This window comes from Ranitomeya variabilis, chromosome 5 (genome assembly GCF_051348905.1).
Source record: "Ranitomeya variabilis isolate aRanVar5 chromosome 5, aRanVar5.hap1, whole genome shotgun sequence".
NCBI lineage: Eukaryota > Metazoa > Chordata > Amphibia > Anura > Dendrobatidae > Ranitomeya > Ranitomeya variabilis.
Genome location: NC_135236.1, coordinates 229,685,940 through 229,703,818, shown reverse-complemented (window position 1 = coordinate 229,703,818; position 17,879 = coordinate 229,685,940). Strand labels below are relative to the sequence as shown.

General features: G+C 44.6%; 1 protein-coding gene across 2 annotated transcripts in view; it reads left to right on the top strand.

Moving 5' to 3' along the window:
- The window catches only part of LRRC49 (leucine rich repeat containing 49), a 296,862-nt gene that overhangs the window by 113,543 nt on the left and 165,440 nt on the right, over positions 1-17,879 (top strand). For both annotated transcript variants that reach the window (XM_077263871.1, XM_077263870.1), the window contains exon 9: positions 11,155-11,216. In XM_077263871.1, the coding sequence (XP_077119986.1) occupies positions 11,155-11,216 (62 nt within the window). The remainder of the gene's footprint in view (positions 1-11,154; positions 11,217-17,879) is intronic.

Sequence of the window (17,879 nt, the reverse complement as noted above, 5' to 3'; positions counted from 1 at the left end):
AACATCGATATTTTTGCATATTTTTTTCAGATTTTTGTGTAAATGTGTTTAAATTATGGCATTTGTCCCCATTTAGTATGGGTTTATGTACACAAAAAAATTTAAAAAAATTTTTCTGGGTAGCTGTTACCTTATATGGGTGGCCACTAATTGTAGCATTTTAGGCGCACATTCATACCTTTGTATGCCCCCTTTTTTTATATGCTGTCTTAATGTACCAACTTGCTTTGCTGTGCTTTCCCTCTAATCTATAGCAATCTAATTATCCTGTAATGTGCCTCATTTAGGAGTTCCCCATTTGGGAACAATACGTCGGTCCACCTTGGAGCACTTTATGACCTGACATTACCGGGTAGTGCAGTCCCATCCCTCCACAGTTCCGTTGCGGCGGTCGTCCTCCTGGTGTTGGTCCTGTGTTGGTGCGGTGTCTGCCCGCTCGGTCTGGGTGTTTGCGGCGTTGCCGGGGAGACGGGCGGATATGACGTCCGCCCGAGCTCCGTGCTGCGCACGCGCACGCACCGTCCGGGGACTTCCACACCATCACAGGCGCACGCCGTGTGTTTTGTTCATTGGGTCCCATTTTATCTATTATTGCTTACTCTCCAGGCCTGTGCGCGCCCCACGCATGCGCTGCGGTGCGCCCGACTTTGCCGGATGTTTGCGGCGTTGCCGCGGGGATGGGCGGAGATGACGTTCTGTCCTCCCGCCCATACCCCGTGGTGCGCCGCTGCATCCGCTGGCCGGGTGCTTCCGCATCATGATGGATGCGCGCCGATTGGCCATTACATCAATACTTACCCACATATATTGCTCAACCCTTCCAACATTTAGCCACGCCTCCTGACGAAGCCTGCTCGGCGAAACGTACGTCGAGGCCCTCTCCTGTCCACACCACGCCGGAGCCCGGTGCCCGCCATGTCCCAAGGTAATATATCGGCTATTTGTCCAGCATATACATTTTATGCCTAGGACTGGTGGTCAGGCACCGGACATACCTGTATGCCCTATTCTGAGTTTGCACAGGCTTTAATGGCACTTGATTTGCTGGAGTTGCTCCTTGGATTTATTTGCTATCTTAGCATTTACTCTATCCTTTTGGAGGTGCTCCTTAGCGTGCGTTGATACTATTATCACCTTGTCTTTTTCTGGGCATTTTCTTTTGCTCAGTGTGCAAATTCAGTATTTACCTTTATTGTCACCATTATATTCTTGGGCGTTTTCCGGTAGGGTTGTGCCCAGGTTATCTGGACTTGCTGTGTCCTTTCCCAGCCACCTATTAACATCTTGTTGGCTGTTGGTATTTGTTGGCATGTTTTCTTTTCCTCCTCCACTGTTTTTGTCTATGTTTGATTATTGCTTTTTTGTGTATTTGACACTTTAATAAAATTACTTCAGTTCTGGTACCTCTTTTGCTTGGTTGCTCTTTTGTTATTCATAAGTGTTCCTTCCACCCTGCAACATAGCATATTGTTTATAGGGTTACATAATGTCCACTACTGTAGCCCCCGCACAATTTATTTTTCCTCTCCCATGTTATATAATGGCCACTATATTAGCTCCCAAGCTGTGATAATAATAATAATAATGGTCCCCAAACTTTGAGGGCCCTGCAGTATCTGGCCCCCTACAATAGTGCCTACAATGTATGAGGCCATCCCACAATGTATGTTTCCATCATACTTTGATGCCTCCGCAGTCACACCACAAGTTTTAATAAAAAATATTATATACTTATATACTAACCTAATCCAGGATCCTGATGAGTCCATTAGCAAGGCCTTGGCGTACCAATGCGCTGAAGTCATCGTACCGGTGCACGTACAGGACCTTAGAGTCCCAGTATGGTGTAATGAGTTCACCGCATCGGGACTCTGACATTCTGTGCATGCACTGGCATATCAGCCAGAGTATTACCCTGCCGTTCTGTAGACTGCGGTCTACAAAGCTGAGAGCAGCAGTGCAGGAACCTCTACTGCAGAGCTTAAAAGGAAGCTGTCATGTAAAGTAACGCTAACAACCTGCAGATATGGGGTTAATCTGTAGGTTAATAGCATTCTGATACCACGCAGCGCCTGCCCTGAGAGCCCCTCTGTCGGGAGGAAATTAAGTTTATTTCCGCCGGCAGGCTTGCTCTTCAAGTCATAGGGCTGGGCCAGCATTAGCTCAGTCACGGCTCTGTGTATAAAGAGTGGTGGCTGTAACTACACCCCACCATAGACTGACAGCCGGCTCAGTACCCTCTGCCACCAAGTACCTACGCTACTGGTGCCACTATATGCAATAATACTTCTCAAGTGCCCAATTAATAATCTCCTGAGACCCCCTATGTACAGTAATAATTCTCCAGCATCGCTGATGTGTGCAGGCGGCCATGTAACGACTCTTTCGGCTTCTCTCAATTCTCTTCTATTTAGAGAAGCCAAACCTATCTAGTTGGCACGTGCAAATAGCAAACGTGGTTGATCGTATCGGTGATATTAGGGTCTCATGACAGCAGGCGCATCACATGTCATGATTTGGCAGTCACATAGTGAGACTGCAGACATTTATCCCAAGCCTTTAATAACTTTATACTAATAATACATAGCCTATTATACAATTCTTAAATACATTGTAGCTCATACTATGTTTAGTTTATGGGGGCCTGTTATACTAATACGTATAAAAAACCCAGCCACCAAGTATAAAAAGCCCCCTAGATACCCACCTCCAGCCTGCCCAGACGGCACCTATTACATGTGATGGAGTGCATATAATCTCATAACAGTGAACAGTATACTAATTATTATTATTATTATTATTTATTGTTATAGCGCTATTTATTCCATGGCCCTTTACATGTGAGGAGGGGTATACATAATAAAAACAAGTACAATAATCTTAAACAATACAAGTCATAACTGGTACAGGAGGAGAGAGAACCCTGCCCGCGAAGGCTCACAATCTACAAGGGATGGGTGAGAATACAGTAGGTGAGGATAGAGCTGGTCATGCAGCGGTTTGGTTGATCGGTGGTTACTACAGGTTGTAGACTTGTCGGAAGAGGTGGGTCTTCAGGCTCTTTTTGAAGGGTTCGATGGTGTGCGAGAGTCTGATGTGTTGTGGTAGAGGGTTCCAGAGTAGGGGTGATACACGAGAGAAATCTTGTATAAGATTGTGGGAAGAGGAGATAAGAGGGGAGTAGAGAAGGAGATCTTGTGAGGATCGGAGGTTGCGTGTAGGTAAGTACCGGGAAACGAGGTCACAGATGTATGGAGGGAGACAGGTTGTGGATGGCTTTGTATGTCATGGTTAGGCTTTTGTACTGGAGTCTCTGGGCAATGGGAAGCCAGTGAAGGGATTGACAGAGGGGAGAAGCTGGGGAATAGCGGGGGGACAGGTGGATTAGTCGGGCAGCAGAGTTTAGAATAGATTGGAGGGGTGCGAGAGTGTTAGAGGGGAGGCCACAGAGCAGGAGGTTGCAGTAGTCAAGGCGAGAGATGAAGAGGGCATGGACTAGGGTTTTTGCAGATTCTTGGTTGAGGAATGTACGGATTCATGAAATATTTTTGAGTTGAAGTCGGCAGGAAGTGGAAAGGGCTTGGATATGTGGTTTGAAGGAGAGATTAGCGTCAAGGATTACCCCGAGGCAGCGAGCTTGTGGGACTGGGGAGAGTGGGCAGCCATGTACTGTAATGGATAGGTTCGTTGGGGGGGTCGCGTGAGATGGGGGAAAGATGATGAATTCTGTTTTGTCCATGTTAAGTTTCAGAAATCTAGCGGAGAAGAAGGATGAAATAGCGGACAGACATTGAGGGATTCTGGTTAGTAGGGAGGTGATATCTGGTCCAGAGATGTAGATCTGTGCGTCATCAGCATAGAGGTGATACTGAAAGACATGAGATTCTATGAGCTGTCCCAGGCCAAAGGTGTAAATGGAGAAAAGCAGGGGCCCAAGGACTGAACCTTGTGGGACTCCGACAGATAGGGGGCGAGGTGAGGAGGTGGTGTGTGAGTGGGAGACGCTGAATGTCCGGTCTGTTAGGTATGATGAGATCCAGGATAGGGCCAAGTCTGTGATGCCAAGGGATGAGAGGGTCTGTAATAATAGGGAATTGTCCACTGTGTCAAAGGCAGCCGACAGGTCGAGGAGGAGGAGGATAGAGTAGTGTCGCTTGCTCTTGGCGGTTAAGAGGTCATTGGTGACCTTAGTTAGGGCAGTTTCAGTGGAATGGTGTGACCGGAAGCCAGAGTGTGACCGGAAGCCAGATTGTAAGCGGTCAAAGAGGGAGCAAGAAGAGAGCTGGGAGGACAGTTCAAGGTAGACGTGTTGTTCCAGTAGTTTGGAGGCATAAGGGAGAAGTGATATAGGGCGATAGCTAGATACAGAGGATGGGTCAAGAGAGGGCTTTTTGAGGATAGGTGTGATGGAGGCATGTTTAAAGCTTGAGGGGAAAACACCAGTTAGTGATAAGTTGAAGAGATGGGTTAGGGTTGGGATGAAGACTGTGGTGAGGTTTGGGATGAAGTGGGATGGGAGCGGGTCAAGTGCACAGGTGGTGAGATGCGATCTTGAGAGTAGAGTGGAGAGTTGATCTTCTGTAATGGTGGAGAAGTTGGTTTTGGAGGTGGAGGGCTGGGAAGTCGGGTTGAAGGGCTCTGGGGGTTGTTGACCAAAACTGTCTCTGATGTTATCAATCTTCTGCTTGAAAAATGAGGCAAAGTCTTCAGCTGAGATAAGTGGGGAGGGAGGAGGTGCTGGGGGACGGAGGAGAGAATTGAAAGTGTTGAATAACTGTTTAGGGTTGTGAGACAGGGAGGATATGAGAGATGAGAAGTAGGTTTGTTTAGCTGTGGCGAGTGTGGTCTTGAAAGTAGTGAGGGACTGTTTGAATGCGTTGAAGTGCTCGTTGGAGTGGGATCTTTTCCATCTGCGCTCAGCAGCCCTGGAAGCTCGCCTCAGTTCTTTAGTCAGGCTGGTGTGCCAGGGCTGCCTGTTGATTTTGCGAGCTTTGGTATTTGTAAGTGGGGCAGCAGATTCCAAAGCTACAGCTATTGTGGTGTTATATAGAGCGGCAGCGTCATCTGCATTGTCCGCATTAATCTGCCCCCCAGAGCCCTGTGCCCCCCCCCCACTTTAGCTCCCACAATACCCCCATCCTCTCACATTCACCCCACAGTGACATGTCTATATTTAATTATTCTAATAAATTCCATCCACCATTACCGAAGTAGTTTGCAGGCGGGACCAGGAAGTGTCTTGGGCACTAGGACCCGGCATACGTGAACCAATCAGAGTGTGCACTGGGGGAAATAAACTGTGGTGTTCCAAGGCCACCATGTAAGAAGCGCGTCAGGTCTGCTCCTGCCCACACCGTACATGGACTGAGAATCTGCGATTAGCCACTGCGTGGAGTCTCGGTCAGACAGGGGAGCAGGCATTTTGCAGCCCTCTCTCTGACACCTCAGAGTACCACCTACTGCATTTTGACAAAAGTGGCCGTGGCTCCAGATGGGCCCCCTCTAACCCCCCGGTAGCTGCGTGTATGATATTTTCAAAGACTGAAAAGTAATTAGACAAAATAGACTACATTTTTAAGTTACGGTAATCATTATGTTTAATTCGTGATTGCAGTGACTGCTTGGAGTCTGGTACCTATAGACATCGATAAATACAAAGTTTCCTCCCTTGAGATGTTTTTATTGCAGCTGTCTTCACTCTGTGAAAAGCATGGATAATGGGGTTGAGGTCAGGCCATGGCAAAGTTTTTCTATTGCTCTACTTTAGGAAGCTATTGAGTTGCTTTTACAACAGTCACTTCATCAGTAAGCGACAGTGACCCAGTTCCAGTGACAGCCACTCATGCCCATGTTATTTCTCTGCCTCCACTACAGATGACAGATGATGTGGTATACATTGGATGAACCTTTATTCCCTTCTTTATACTGTTCTCTTCCAATCATTCTGGTTTAAGTGGTTTTCCAGTAACAAAACAAAAAAAACAATGTAGCTGTCGCTGTAATGAGTTCCCAAACCATTCTATTACCTTTATTTCAGTTTTTTTTTGTATATATTCTGAATCTCCTGCTAGCTCTCCCTCTGTACCTCTAGACTACATTGTCCAGGAGGCCTTGTCCTCTGAGTTCACTGCCGGAGGTGTACCTGTCCCATTGCTTCCACACTCCCACCTTCAGTCTCTTACAATCACCCTCAACACTAGCCCACTCCACCTACAAAGCATAGCCCTGAGCCTTCTATAAAGTGTCAAGATGGATTCATCTCTGCCCACCCTGTTTTCCCTTCCTTAGGCTAATTTAACACTTGATTTTTTTGCAATCCGTCGTTTTGGGCAAAAAGCGGTTCCTGCAGATGTGCTTGCAGGATGCGTTTTTTGCCCTTAGACTTGTATTAGCGACCGATCGCGACGGATGGCCACACGTCACGTCCGTCGTTCACTGGATCCATCGTGTTTTGGCGGACCGTTGTCACAAAAAAAGTTCTAGTGAACTTTTTTTATCCGTCGCGACTGCCATTTTCTACCGCGCATGCGCGGCCGAAACTCCGCCCCCTCCTCCCCGGAATTCAGAATGGGCAGCGGATGCGTTGAAAAACTGCATCTGCTGCCCATGTCGTGTACAAATTTCACAACGTGCGTCGGTACGTCGGCCCCTCGCATAGCGACGGACCCGTATCGACGCTAGTGTGAAAGTAGCCTAACAGTTCTCCCACATGTGACAGCTCGAGATCTCAGCTGACTTTTACAAACAAGTAAATGATGAAGTTTCTTTATTTCTCATAGGCTTTAGAATGTTTTAAGTCTTGGGGGCTGATTCAACGAGGCTGGTGTAGCGCATAATTGCAGGAGTAGAAGGCACCCACTTCATCAAGAAGTACGGTACATGCCACTTAATGAATTCAGTACCTCTCCTATGTGGCATTGTGCCTCTGTATGTTGTGCCAGAGACTGAAGTAGCATTTCTGGCGTACAAAAGCCAGCAGCTTTGATGAATTTGATATGGCGGCCTGGCCTCCTTGCCCTGGCTCACCCCAGCTTTGCCCATTTTAGTGCAGCTGATTCAAACTTATTTGAGAACACCTCAACTTTTGTAAAACTTTTGTGGCATGAAAGCTTTCATTGTACGGCCCCTTAGTTTCATGTGACCGTAGAATCTTGTAATATAAAAATAGGCAACTTTTTGATGTTTTGTAGCAAATTGTGCCTGTCCGTTCTGTTCTCTAGTGGGTTGCATTGAGATAAACCCTGGATTTATATTGATGAAGGCGTGCTTTGACAATGATATTCCCACATTCTGCAAGGTGTGTGTGACGTGGCTTTATGTTTATCCCCAATTTATGCTGAAATACTGAGCCAACGCATCACGCTGTCCATTAAGCTGTTTTAGTCAGTTTGTCAGATATTTTGTTTGTTTAAAAAATAGATGGGCCATTACTAAAATTTCTGTGATTCCTAAATGGTTATTCCCCAAGAAACAACAAGGAATTCTACATCCAGAATATACAGTGTCTTAAGAAAATATTCACCTCCACCCTTGACTTTTTAAATATTGTGTTAAATTACAACCTATGCATACATATTTTTGTAATCTGATTTGTGTGTGATACATCAGCACTAAAAATCATAAGTTGGAGAAGTAAATTGAGCAATATAAAATAACTAAAAATTGGCATGTACATATGTATTCACCCCTTTTGCTAAGAAATGCCTATAAATTTCTGGTGCATACGATTCCCTTCATAAGTCACATGCTTAGTGAAAGGAAGTCCATTTGTGTGCAATCTAAGTGTCACATGTTTGTCAGTATATACACACCTTTTCTGAAAGGCCACAGAGGCTGCAACACCATGAAGCAAGAGGCACCACTAACCAAACAACACCATGAAGACCAAGGAGATCTCCAAACATGTCAGGGACAAAGTTGTTGAGAAGAACAGGTCAGGGTTGGGTTACAAAAAACAAAATCCCAATCTCTTATGATCCCCGGGAGCCCCATCAAATCCATTATCATCAAATGGAAACAGCATTGTACCACAACAAATCTGCCAAGAGAGGGCCATCAACCAAAACTCTCAGCACGGGCAAGGAGGGCATTAATCAGAGAGGCAGCACAGAGACCAAAGGTAACCCTGAAGGGGCTGCAGAGTTCCCAAGCAAAGACTGGAGTATCTGTCCATACGACTGCAATAAGCTGTACGCTCCATGGAGGTGGCCTTTATGGAAGAGTGGAGAATTTACTTACACACACAAATTGTAAGGCTCGGTTTGCATTTATCAAAAGACACGTGGAGGACTCCCCAATTGTATGGAGGAAGGTGCTGTGATCAGAAGAGACCAAAATGTAACTTTTTGGCCACCAAGGTAAAAGCTATGTCTGGCACCAAACCAAAGCCTAAGAGGTGATAAAAGCCTAAGGTGTGAATACTCTCGCAAGCCACTGTAGAATATAACTAGTGGGTGTTCAGACCATAGTTGCCAACCGTCCGTAAAAAACTTGGTGCTTTTCTCTGCCGTTCGTAAAGTCTGGCAGAAAAAAACACTGTCCGTGAATTTTCCCTCCACCCCTGAAGTTTGTACTGTGCAAGCTCTGACAAGGCTGCCATGCACAGTAGAAACAGGACTTGTCCTAGAAGAATAATCATGTGGGAGCCTAGAGGGTGGGGTCAGACTGAAATGAAGAGGAGTTTCTGCGAAATGTCAGCATGCTATTGCTGATCTGCCGGCAGTTCTGCACTGCAGGTAGACGGAGAGTGTGTGTGTGTGTGGGGGGGGGGGTGATGCCAGCATGCCGTTGTCCGCTTCTCCAACCTGCTCAGCATTGTTCTGACTTTCTGTGACGTCTCAGTGCAGAGGTTGCGCTGACGTCACTACAGCGCGCTCTCTGTGCTGAGATGTCACAGTGAGTCAGAACGACGCTGAGGGAACCTAACAGGAGCAGCGGGCACTGGCAGCATTGAATCAGGAGAGGTGAGTATTTGATTTTTATTGTGAATAGAGCAATATATGGAGCCATTATACTGTGTATGGAGCAATATGTGTGACCATTACACTGTATGGAGCATTATATGGGGCCATTATACTGTATGGGGCAATATATGGGGCCATTATACTATATGGAGCAATATATGGGGCCATTATACTGTGCGGAGCAATATATTGGGCCAATATATTGTATGAAGCAATATAAGGGGCCCATTGTACTATATGGAACATTATAAGCGGTCATTATATATTGTATGGAGCACTATATGGGGCCAATATACTGTGTGGAGCAATATATGGACCCATTATTCTGTATGGAGCAATATATGAGGCCCATCATACTGTATGAGCAATATATAAGGCCCATAATACTGTATAGAGGAATATATGAGGCCGTTGTTCTGTATGGAGCACTATATGGGGCACATTCTGCTGTATGGAGCACTATATGGGGTCCATTATGCTGTATGGGGCTCATTATTCTGTATGGAGCAATTCATTGGGCCCATTATACTGTATGGAGCTCATTATTCTGTATGGAGCAGTTCATTGGGCCCATTATACTGTATGGAGCACTATGTGGTGCCGATAATATGTATGGAGTACTATGTGGTGTGTCTTTTATGTTGTTCTTTGTGTTGTATAATTGTGGTTTTTGTTGCTTTTTATTAATAGACTCTTTTATATCATTTTAAACATTTGATCAGTTTTCTACATTGGTTATCTATGGATCACAGACAGGTCATATATGATTTTCATCTTCTGAGATTCCTTTCTTTGTCGGAGCACTCCTATTCTGGTCTTTAGGGGTCGTGTCAAATGTCCATAAAAATTTTAGGCCTTCTGTGAATTTGATTCTAGGTGTCCAAACATTTTTGTTTAGCAGGTTGGGCAACCCTGGTTCAGACTCTGGGGCAACCAATGACCCTGAAACTGTGCTCTGTAGGCCTGACCTTATAGTGGTTGTCATCTGCTTCGACAATCCCTCCTCAATGCCTAGGTTTCCCCCTTATAAAATAATAACACCTATACTCCCCTCCTGTGTCGGCACCTCTGGTGCCAGTCAGCGGCCAGTTCACTCTCCCCGCCTTCAGACGTATCAGCAGCAGCAGCTCTCACTTCCTCCAGATGAATGTGATTTATCTGAAGGCAGTGATGGTGAAGTCATTGCTGACTGGCTGCAGGGATTGTGTGAAATAAAAATGTCATGCGATCACTGGTAGAGCCAGTGCTGACTGGAATGGCGCCGATACTGGAGGCAAGTATAGGTATTATTTTTTTTTACAAAGGGGAAACATAGAGATTGAGAAGGGGTTTGGAGTAGTGGACAACACCTGTAATGGAGCGAAGGTGCACATGATAATTTTCCTCTCCATTCATCTTCTATAAGACTGCTGAGTGCAATGCTTGGTGATTTCTTGCAGTCCCATAGACGATGAATGGATCAGAACACCTCCACCAAATTATATCCCACTTCCCTTCTTCATGAGGGATAAGGTTTTTTTTCTTTATTTTGTTGAAGCCCTTGAGAGAAAGTCTACACTATGATCCCTTCTAGAAGGTTTTGTTTTAATCCCATCATACTGGTGAATAGAGGCTAAATGCTGAACATTGTGTCACTGTCCCAGTGCACCCAACTATATGCATGCCTTCTTAAAGATTTCCTGATTAATATTGTGACATGTTGAAAGACTCATGAAATATAAATGATGTATTTATCCGGGGCATATTTATTCATGAATTATTGATATTAACCATGTCATGCTCCTAATACAGATCTGGAGACAATAGGCTGCAGAGGTGGTTTTCTTCTGTGATCATCTCTTCTTTTTGCTGTCTGCCAAGGCTGTGTCATGTCAGGACCACACTATAAAACCCAATTTGCTGCTCTGCAGCTGATCACGGTCGTTATTTGTCAGTGTGCAGTTAAATTGCTGAGGCTGCAGGTTGGCTACTAAAGCAAGGACCTCTCCTCCCCACCCATCTCTGCTGTTCACCTTGCCAGTGTCGCTGGCTCTGCAGAACGCCTCTGTCTCCAGCTCGCCACCACGCTCCCTGGAATCGAGGCTGCAGTAGGACCACAATAATTAGCTGAGGCTGCTGTGTGAGCCCAGCAGATGTTACTGTGCTACGTCACGTAATCCCACTGATGTATTCAATCTGTGCTTCCTTTTAGAGAGATGTGGATACTTTGCCCAGCCTTCAGCTCCTGTATCTCAGCTTTAACAACATATCACGGTAAGAGATGGGCACATTGAGCGTCTTGATGAAAGGCTGCATTATGAGTGCTGGGTAATGCAGAGCAGTAGTGATTGGGCATGTCCATGCTCTGCTGCGGCGTGTATCCCCATCCTGCAGGGTATGTTGCCTCTGGCTTATAAAAACAGCTGCCACACCTTCCTCCCCTTAGGCTGCCCAGGTCTAAGAGAACGCGAACTCTTGGGATTGAATGCTCTTTTTTTATTCCTTGTTGAAGAATTAATGTCCTGTTCTACAAGGCAACCAAGGCTGTGCAGCATGTTTCAGGTGGCTGGGCACTGAGGTCTGTAGGCCTCTGGAAGTTTGCCTTCAGTAGATCTTCTCCGTCATGAAGAACACAATGGCATGCAGTAGAGTGTACGGGCCATTACAGCTGTTCTATCTAAAGTTATGCAGGATTTTATGTCTTAAACTCACTTTGCCCAGTGCTGATTTCTGCCTTTGAAACCTGCACCCTAGGATCTGACTATTCAAGTGGCTGCTGAGGGCCACTCACTGCTAAATTCCTATTAAGGAGCAATCATCGAGAAGACCGGGTAGACCGGGGCACCTGCACATCTGTGTTGGCACTGTAGTGGCTGGTAGAAAAACTACATTGTGGCTTGTGTTAGAAATGTTATGAATACATTGCTACATAGGGTTTATCCACATGTTGTATTTTTAAACCTATCTTCTGAAATGACGGTCAAACTACATTTTTGCTGCTATTACAGTAAATCGCGGTGTGACTGAGATGTGGCTGAATACTAAAGATAAGAAATCCTGATTCATCTTGAGGTTACAGCTAGTTCTGGTTGTGGGGTTAGGGTGGGATGTAGAGTTTGCTGCTGCATGTGCGTCTGGGCTTTCATGCTTGAGGCTCCTGCATAGCAGCGATATATTTCTGTTGTTCCTCAAAGGCCGCGGTGTCACCATCCCTGGTAGAGAGGGAGAAATGTAGTTATTCTGCCATAAAGGACCCTTGCGATGAAGCATTGCGGACAGTGGGGAAGTTATCTGCGTGCAGCGTGGAGCACCGAGTTTTCTCACTTTATACCAGCAGTCTCAGATGGTCACTATGACATAATCCTGCAGTATCTCACGACTTCCCAGCTATGAGCAGATGAAATAGCTGTGCATCAGTTGTATCGGTTTCTATTGCATCCTCTATTGTTATATGGAGTTTATTTCTCTAATGACTACTATTTCCACTGACTTTGGTAGATCTCAGCACTACTTTCTGACTGCTTAGTGACATATTCAGTGTGGAGCATTCATCGAATACATTTATCATTGTTACATTTGAAATAAATGGTGCAGAAGTTCCAGATCCCCAGTAGCCCCCTCATTGAGGATTGTAGGACTCCGTATATGTGCCTCGGGTATCTAATGATATATTTTTTAAGGTGTGGACCAAAGTGTGTGGCTGAAAACATGTGGCCAAACCACACCTGGATCAAGTAGCCAATGCCACATGATTTACCATTTGTGTAGCCATTCGTATAGTAATGTGGGCAGCAGACTGGGCCATTGATGAGGCAGGAGGAAAATCTCAGACTACTCACTCTTTAAAACTTTCACCTTCCTGACCAGCCCAATTTTTTCAATTTTGACCACTGTCACTCTGACGTCATACCTCTGGAACGCTTCAGTGGATCCCACTGATTCTCAAATTGTTTTTTTCGTGACATATTGAATTTCATGATAGTAGCAATATTTCTTTGATATGACTTACATTTATTCATGAAAAAAATCAGAAATGTGGCGAAAATTTTGCAATTTTAAAACTTTTAATTTTATTCCCTTAATTCAGAGAGATATGTCACACAAAATAGTTAATCAATAACATTTCCCACATGTCTGCTTTACATCAGCACAATTTTTGAAACTTTTTTTTTTGTTAGGACATTATAAGGGTTAAAAGTTGACCAGTGATTTCTCACTTCTCCAACAAAATTTCCAAAACCATTTTTTTAGGGACCACCTCACATTTGCAGTGACTTTGAAGGGTGTACATGACAGAAAATACCCAAAAGTGACACCATTCTAAAAACTACATCCCTCAAGGTGCTAAAAACCACATTCAAGAAGTTTATTAACCCTTCAAGTGCTTCACAGGATTTTAATGGAATGTGAAAGGAAAAACTGAATATTTAACTTTTCTTGACAAAAATTTTCCTTTAGACCTATTTTGTTTTTACTTTTGCAAGGGTAACAGGAGAAAATGGATTATACAGTTTGTTGGGAAATTTCACCTGAGCATGCCGATACCCCATAGGTGGGGGAAAACTACTATTTGGGCACACAGCAGAGTTTAGAAGTGAACAAGCACGATTTGACTTTTTGAATGTAAAATTTACTAGAATAATTAGCGGACGCCATGTCACATTTGCAGAGTCCCTGATGTGCCCTAACAGTGGAAACCCCCACAAGTGACACCATTTTGGAAACTAGATCCCTCAGGGGACTTATCTAGCTGTGTGGTGAGCACACTGAACTCCCAGGTGCTTCACAGAAGTTTATAACATTGAGCCATGAAAATAAAAAAAATACATTTTTCCCACAAAAATGATTTTAGCTTCAAATTTTGCATTTTCAGAAACGTAACAGGAGAAATTGCACCAATAATTTTTTTGTGCAATATTTCCTGAATATATTAATACCACATATGTGGTCAAAAACTGATTTTGAGGCACAGTGCAAAGCTCAGAAAGGAAGTAGCGCCATATTACAGTGCAGATTTTGCTGCACTGGTTTGAGGGTGCCATGTCAAATTGGCAGAGCCCCTGAGGTGCCAGAACAGCAGAAACCCCATAAGTGACTCCATTTTACAAACTACACCTCACAATGAATTCATCTAGGGGTGCAGTGATTATATTGACACCACAGGTGTGTCACAGAATTTTATACCGTTGGGCAGTGAAGAAAAAATAATTTACATTTTTATCACCAAGATTGTGTGTTAGCCCCAAATTTTACATTTTCATACTGGGAAATGGGTAAAAATGGTACCAAACTTTGTCCTCCAGTTTCTGCTGAATATAGAAATACCCCATATGTGGCTGTACAGTATTGCTTAGCCACATGGCGATACTCAGGCGGAACAGACCCCTATTTGCTTCCTGAAGCGCAGATTTTCCTAGAATAGTTTGCAGACTCCATATACAGAGCCTCTAAAAGCTAGAAAAGCAGAATTCCCCCTCAAGTGACCCCATTTTGTAAATTATACCCCTTTGGGAATTTATCTACAGATTTAGTGATGATTTTGACTCCATGGGTGTTTACCAGAAATAAGCTGTAGTCGATGTTGCTGAGTGAAAATTGTGAACTGCCATTGTAGTGACCAGTACATTGCAGTCACCACATTATGACCAGCTTAAGCTTCTGGGGACGTGCACCTGTAAATTAGGCGGGCTCTCATCACTACAGAAATGCCAAACATATATTCGAGTGACGTGACTAAGATGGCGTCCACAGTACCTCCATCTGCCTCTTATTGGAATCTTATATGGAATCTTCTGCCAGGGGTTCTGTCCGAACCACGTATTTCTGAGATTTACACGAAAACCCTGGTGTAAGTGCTTAGCCCAGAGCGCAGGATGAATGTGCGCCAAGCCTTACTGTGATCTTTGACAGGCAGAATGAACAAATCAACAGCAGGTGAAGAATTGGTTTTATTTATTTTTTATGCCGTTCCTCATGCAGTATAAGTGATTCAGCGACTATATTCTTTGGATCGGTGCGATTACAGCGATACCAGATTTATATCGGGATTTTATGTTTGGCTGCTGTTACACACTATAATTCGCTTTTTATTGCAAAGACAAGGCATCACCATATTTAGTGAAACTCCAGTAGATTAGTGAAAAGTGGCACCAGTGTACTGAACTTCAATCCCTTATAACAAAGGGTGATACCCCTATATGTGAGCTTTCCAGCATCAGGCGCTTTGATTTAAGATGCTCTGCTTTTATCAAGACATATGCATAAAAATAGAAAAAATATGTGGCACTCACCAGCAGCCTTCGTAAAACAGAAATTCCTTTAATCCATCAGACAATCTCAGGACATTAGACGTGGATTGCTAGGTGCAGAGGCATGCAGGGAGAGAGAGAAGAGGACTCCTAACTCTCTCCCTGCATGCCCTCTGCATCTGGCAATCAACGTCTAATGTCCTGAGATTGTCTGATGGATTAAAGGACTTTTTTTTCACGAACACTACTGGTGAGTGCCGCATACTTTCTCTATTTTTATCACCATATTTACACAGCTATAATTTTCCATATTTTGTCCGACAGAGGACATGTTACAGCTTATTTCTTGCAGGACGAGTTGACTTTTTAGTTGTTATAATTTTCGGGCACATTTCATTTTCTGATTGCTTTCTATTCCTATTTTTGGGAGGTAGATTGAACAAAAACCAGCAATTCAGGAATTGTTTTTTGGGAGGTTTTTATTCCGTTCTGCGTGTGGTAAAATTGATCAGGCATATTTATTCTTCGGGTCAGTACAATTACAGCGATCGATACCCCATTTACTGTATTTTTCGGATTATAAGATGTACATTTATTATCCCCAAAATTAGGGGGAAAATGGGGTGCATCTTATAAACCGAAACACTGTTCTTACCGAGGGGTCAATGCTGCGGGCCCGGAGCAGGGGGTGTTGCGGTGGTCCTGTGGTGTGTGGTGGTGGTACGGCGGCGAGCGGTGGTCCTGCGGTGGTGGTACGGCGGCAAGCGGTGGTGGTACGGCGGCGAGCGGTGGTCCTGCTGTGGTGGTACAGCGGCGAGCGGTAGCTTTGTGGCGGCGGCTTATGGTGGCCACCATTCTTCTTCCGACGTCAGGCTTCTAACTCGGTACAGGCACAGATGGAGGAAAGCCGAGATCTACATCTGCACCTGCCTCTATGTGATGTCTCCAGGAAAATGGCCGCGAATGCGGCCAAGGCGCAGATGGAGATCTCGGCACCAAAATCTCCATCTGCACATGCGCCGCCCCGGCAGCCATTTTCCAGAATTCCACTGCATAATAAACAGTGCAGGAGCTCTGGGCTTTCACAAAATATCGGCGGAGCCCCCGCACCACCGTACACCCGCAGTGCCACTCTTGCCTTCTCCAGCAGGGAACCTGCTCCACTGCGGCCTGCACCACCAAACACCAGCAGCGACCCTGGGACCCTGCTTCACCACAGCCACCACCCTCCGGTAAGCAATAAGACGCCTGGATTGTAAGTTTTTTTATAAAAAAACAATTTTTACCATTTTTCTCCTCATAATTTGTGGTGCATCTTCTAATTTGGTGCGTCTTATAAACCGCAAAATATGGTACATCATTTTTTTTATGTTTTGCCGCTTTTATACAATAAAAAATATTTTGTAGAAAAAAATAATTATTTTTGCATTACTTTAATCTGAGAGCGATAACTTTATTTTTCCGCTGACTGAGATTTATGGCAGCTTGTTTGTTTGCGGGTCAAGATGATGATTTCAATGGTATACTTTTTAATAACTTTTTACATTGTTGCAGTATGTGACATTACTGTATAGTAACAGATCGCTGATCTGATACTCTGAAATGCTTCTGCACTGCGGAGCATCAGAGCAGCATTTGACAGGAGGCAGGGGAGGATGCGTGTCATCTCCTGATCTTAGAAGCTCACAATTCACCTTCCCTGCAGGACCCTGAAGGACCATGTGGCCCGAGATCACCATGGAGACTATCGGCATAATGCGATCACATTGCGTTGTGGCAATGGAAGCACACACGGAGCTCACTCCCTGTGCGATGCTCCTCGATGTCACTGTCACTATTGACAGCAGCATCAGAGGGGTTAAACGCCCGCAATCGCTGCTAGCACCGATAGCTGGGGTTGCTGCAGGGTGTCAACTCTCACATAGAGCTGACACCCACTCTCGATCGTGGCGGTGCTCAGCGTGAGCCCCCACGATTTCATCACTGTGCAAATATTGCGGTTTGCAGGAACTCAGCTCCTGCAGCGCCTTATATGTATGGCGCTTGTCAGGAAGGCGTTAAAGAAGCACTCCTCCCATCAAAGTTTTATCTTCTTAATATATTGCAATCTTCATATTATATGGCACTGTGTACTTACAATTGCTCATTTTGCCTTTCTACCCAGCTAGTTCTTCATTCTCTGCTCTATGTAGAAAGAGGAAGTGTCTTGTCCCCGCAGAAATCATTCCCCTCATCAATCCCTGACATAGCTGCTCTGGTGCTCCGCCTGCCCATGACTTTTGCAGTGACTGAGTCTTACAGGGAAAATTGACCTCCTGTTTCTACATAGCGCTTAGAGGGATAACTTGTCAGTTTTCAATCATGTGATGTCATAGACTTAATGGAAAAGAACAGAATTAACTGGGTAGTAGGGCAAAATGAGCAATTGTAAGTACGCAGAGCTATACAATATGATGACTGCAATATATTAACAGGATAAAAACTTTGGTGTGAGAAGTGCTTCTTTAATTCCCTGCATTAGGGCTCCCAGAGAGCCATAACTGATAGGTGTAAACACTACTGAACCATTACCAATGCTAGTGACTTAGTTCTTTTAATCCTACAACTGCACTTATACTTCAATTTTTCAGAAACATTTATTTGGGTGTCACCCTAATGTGGGCACAATTACACTATGTTCCAAATTATT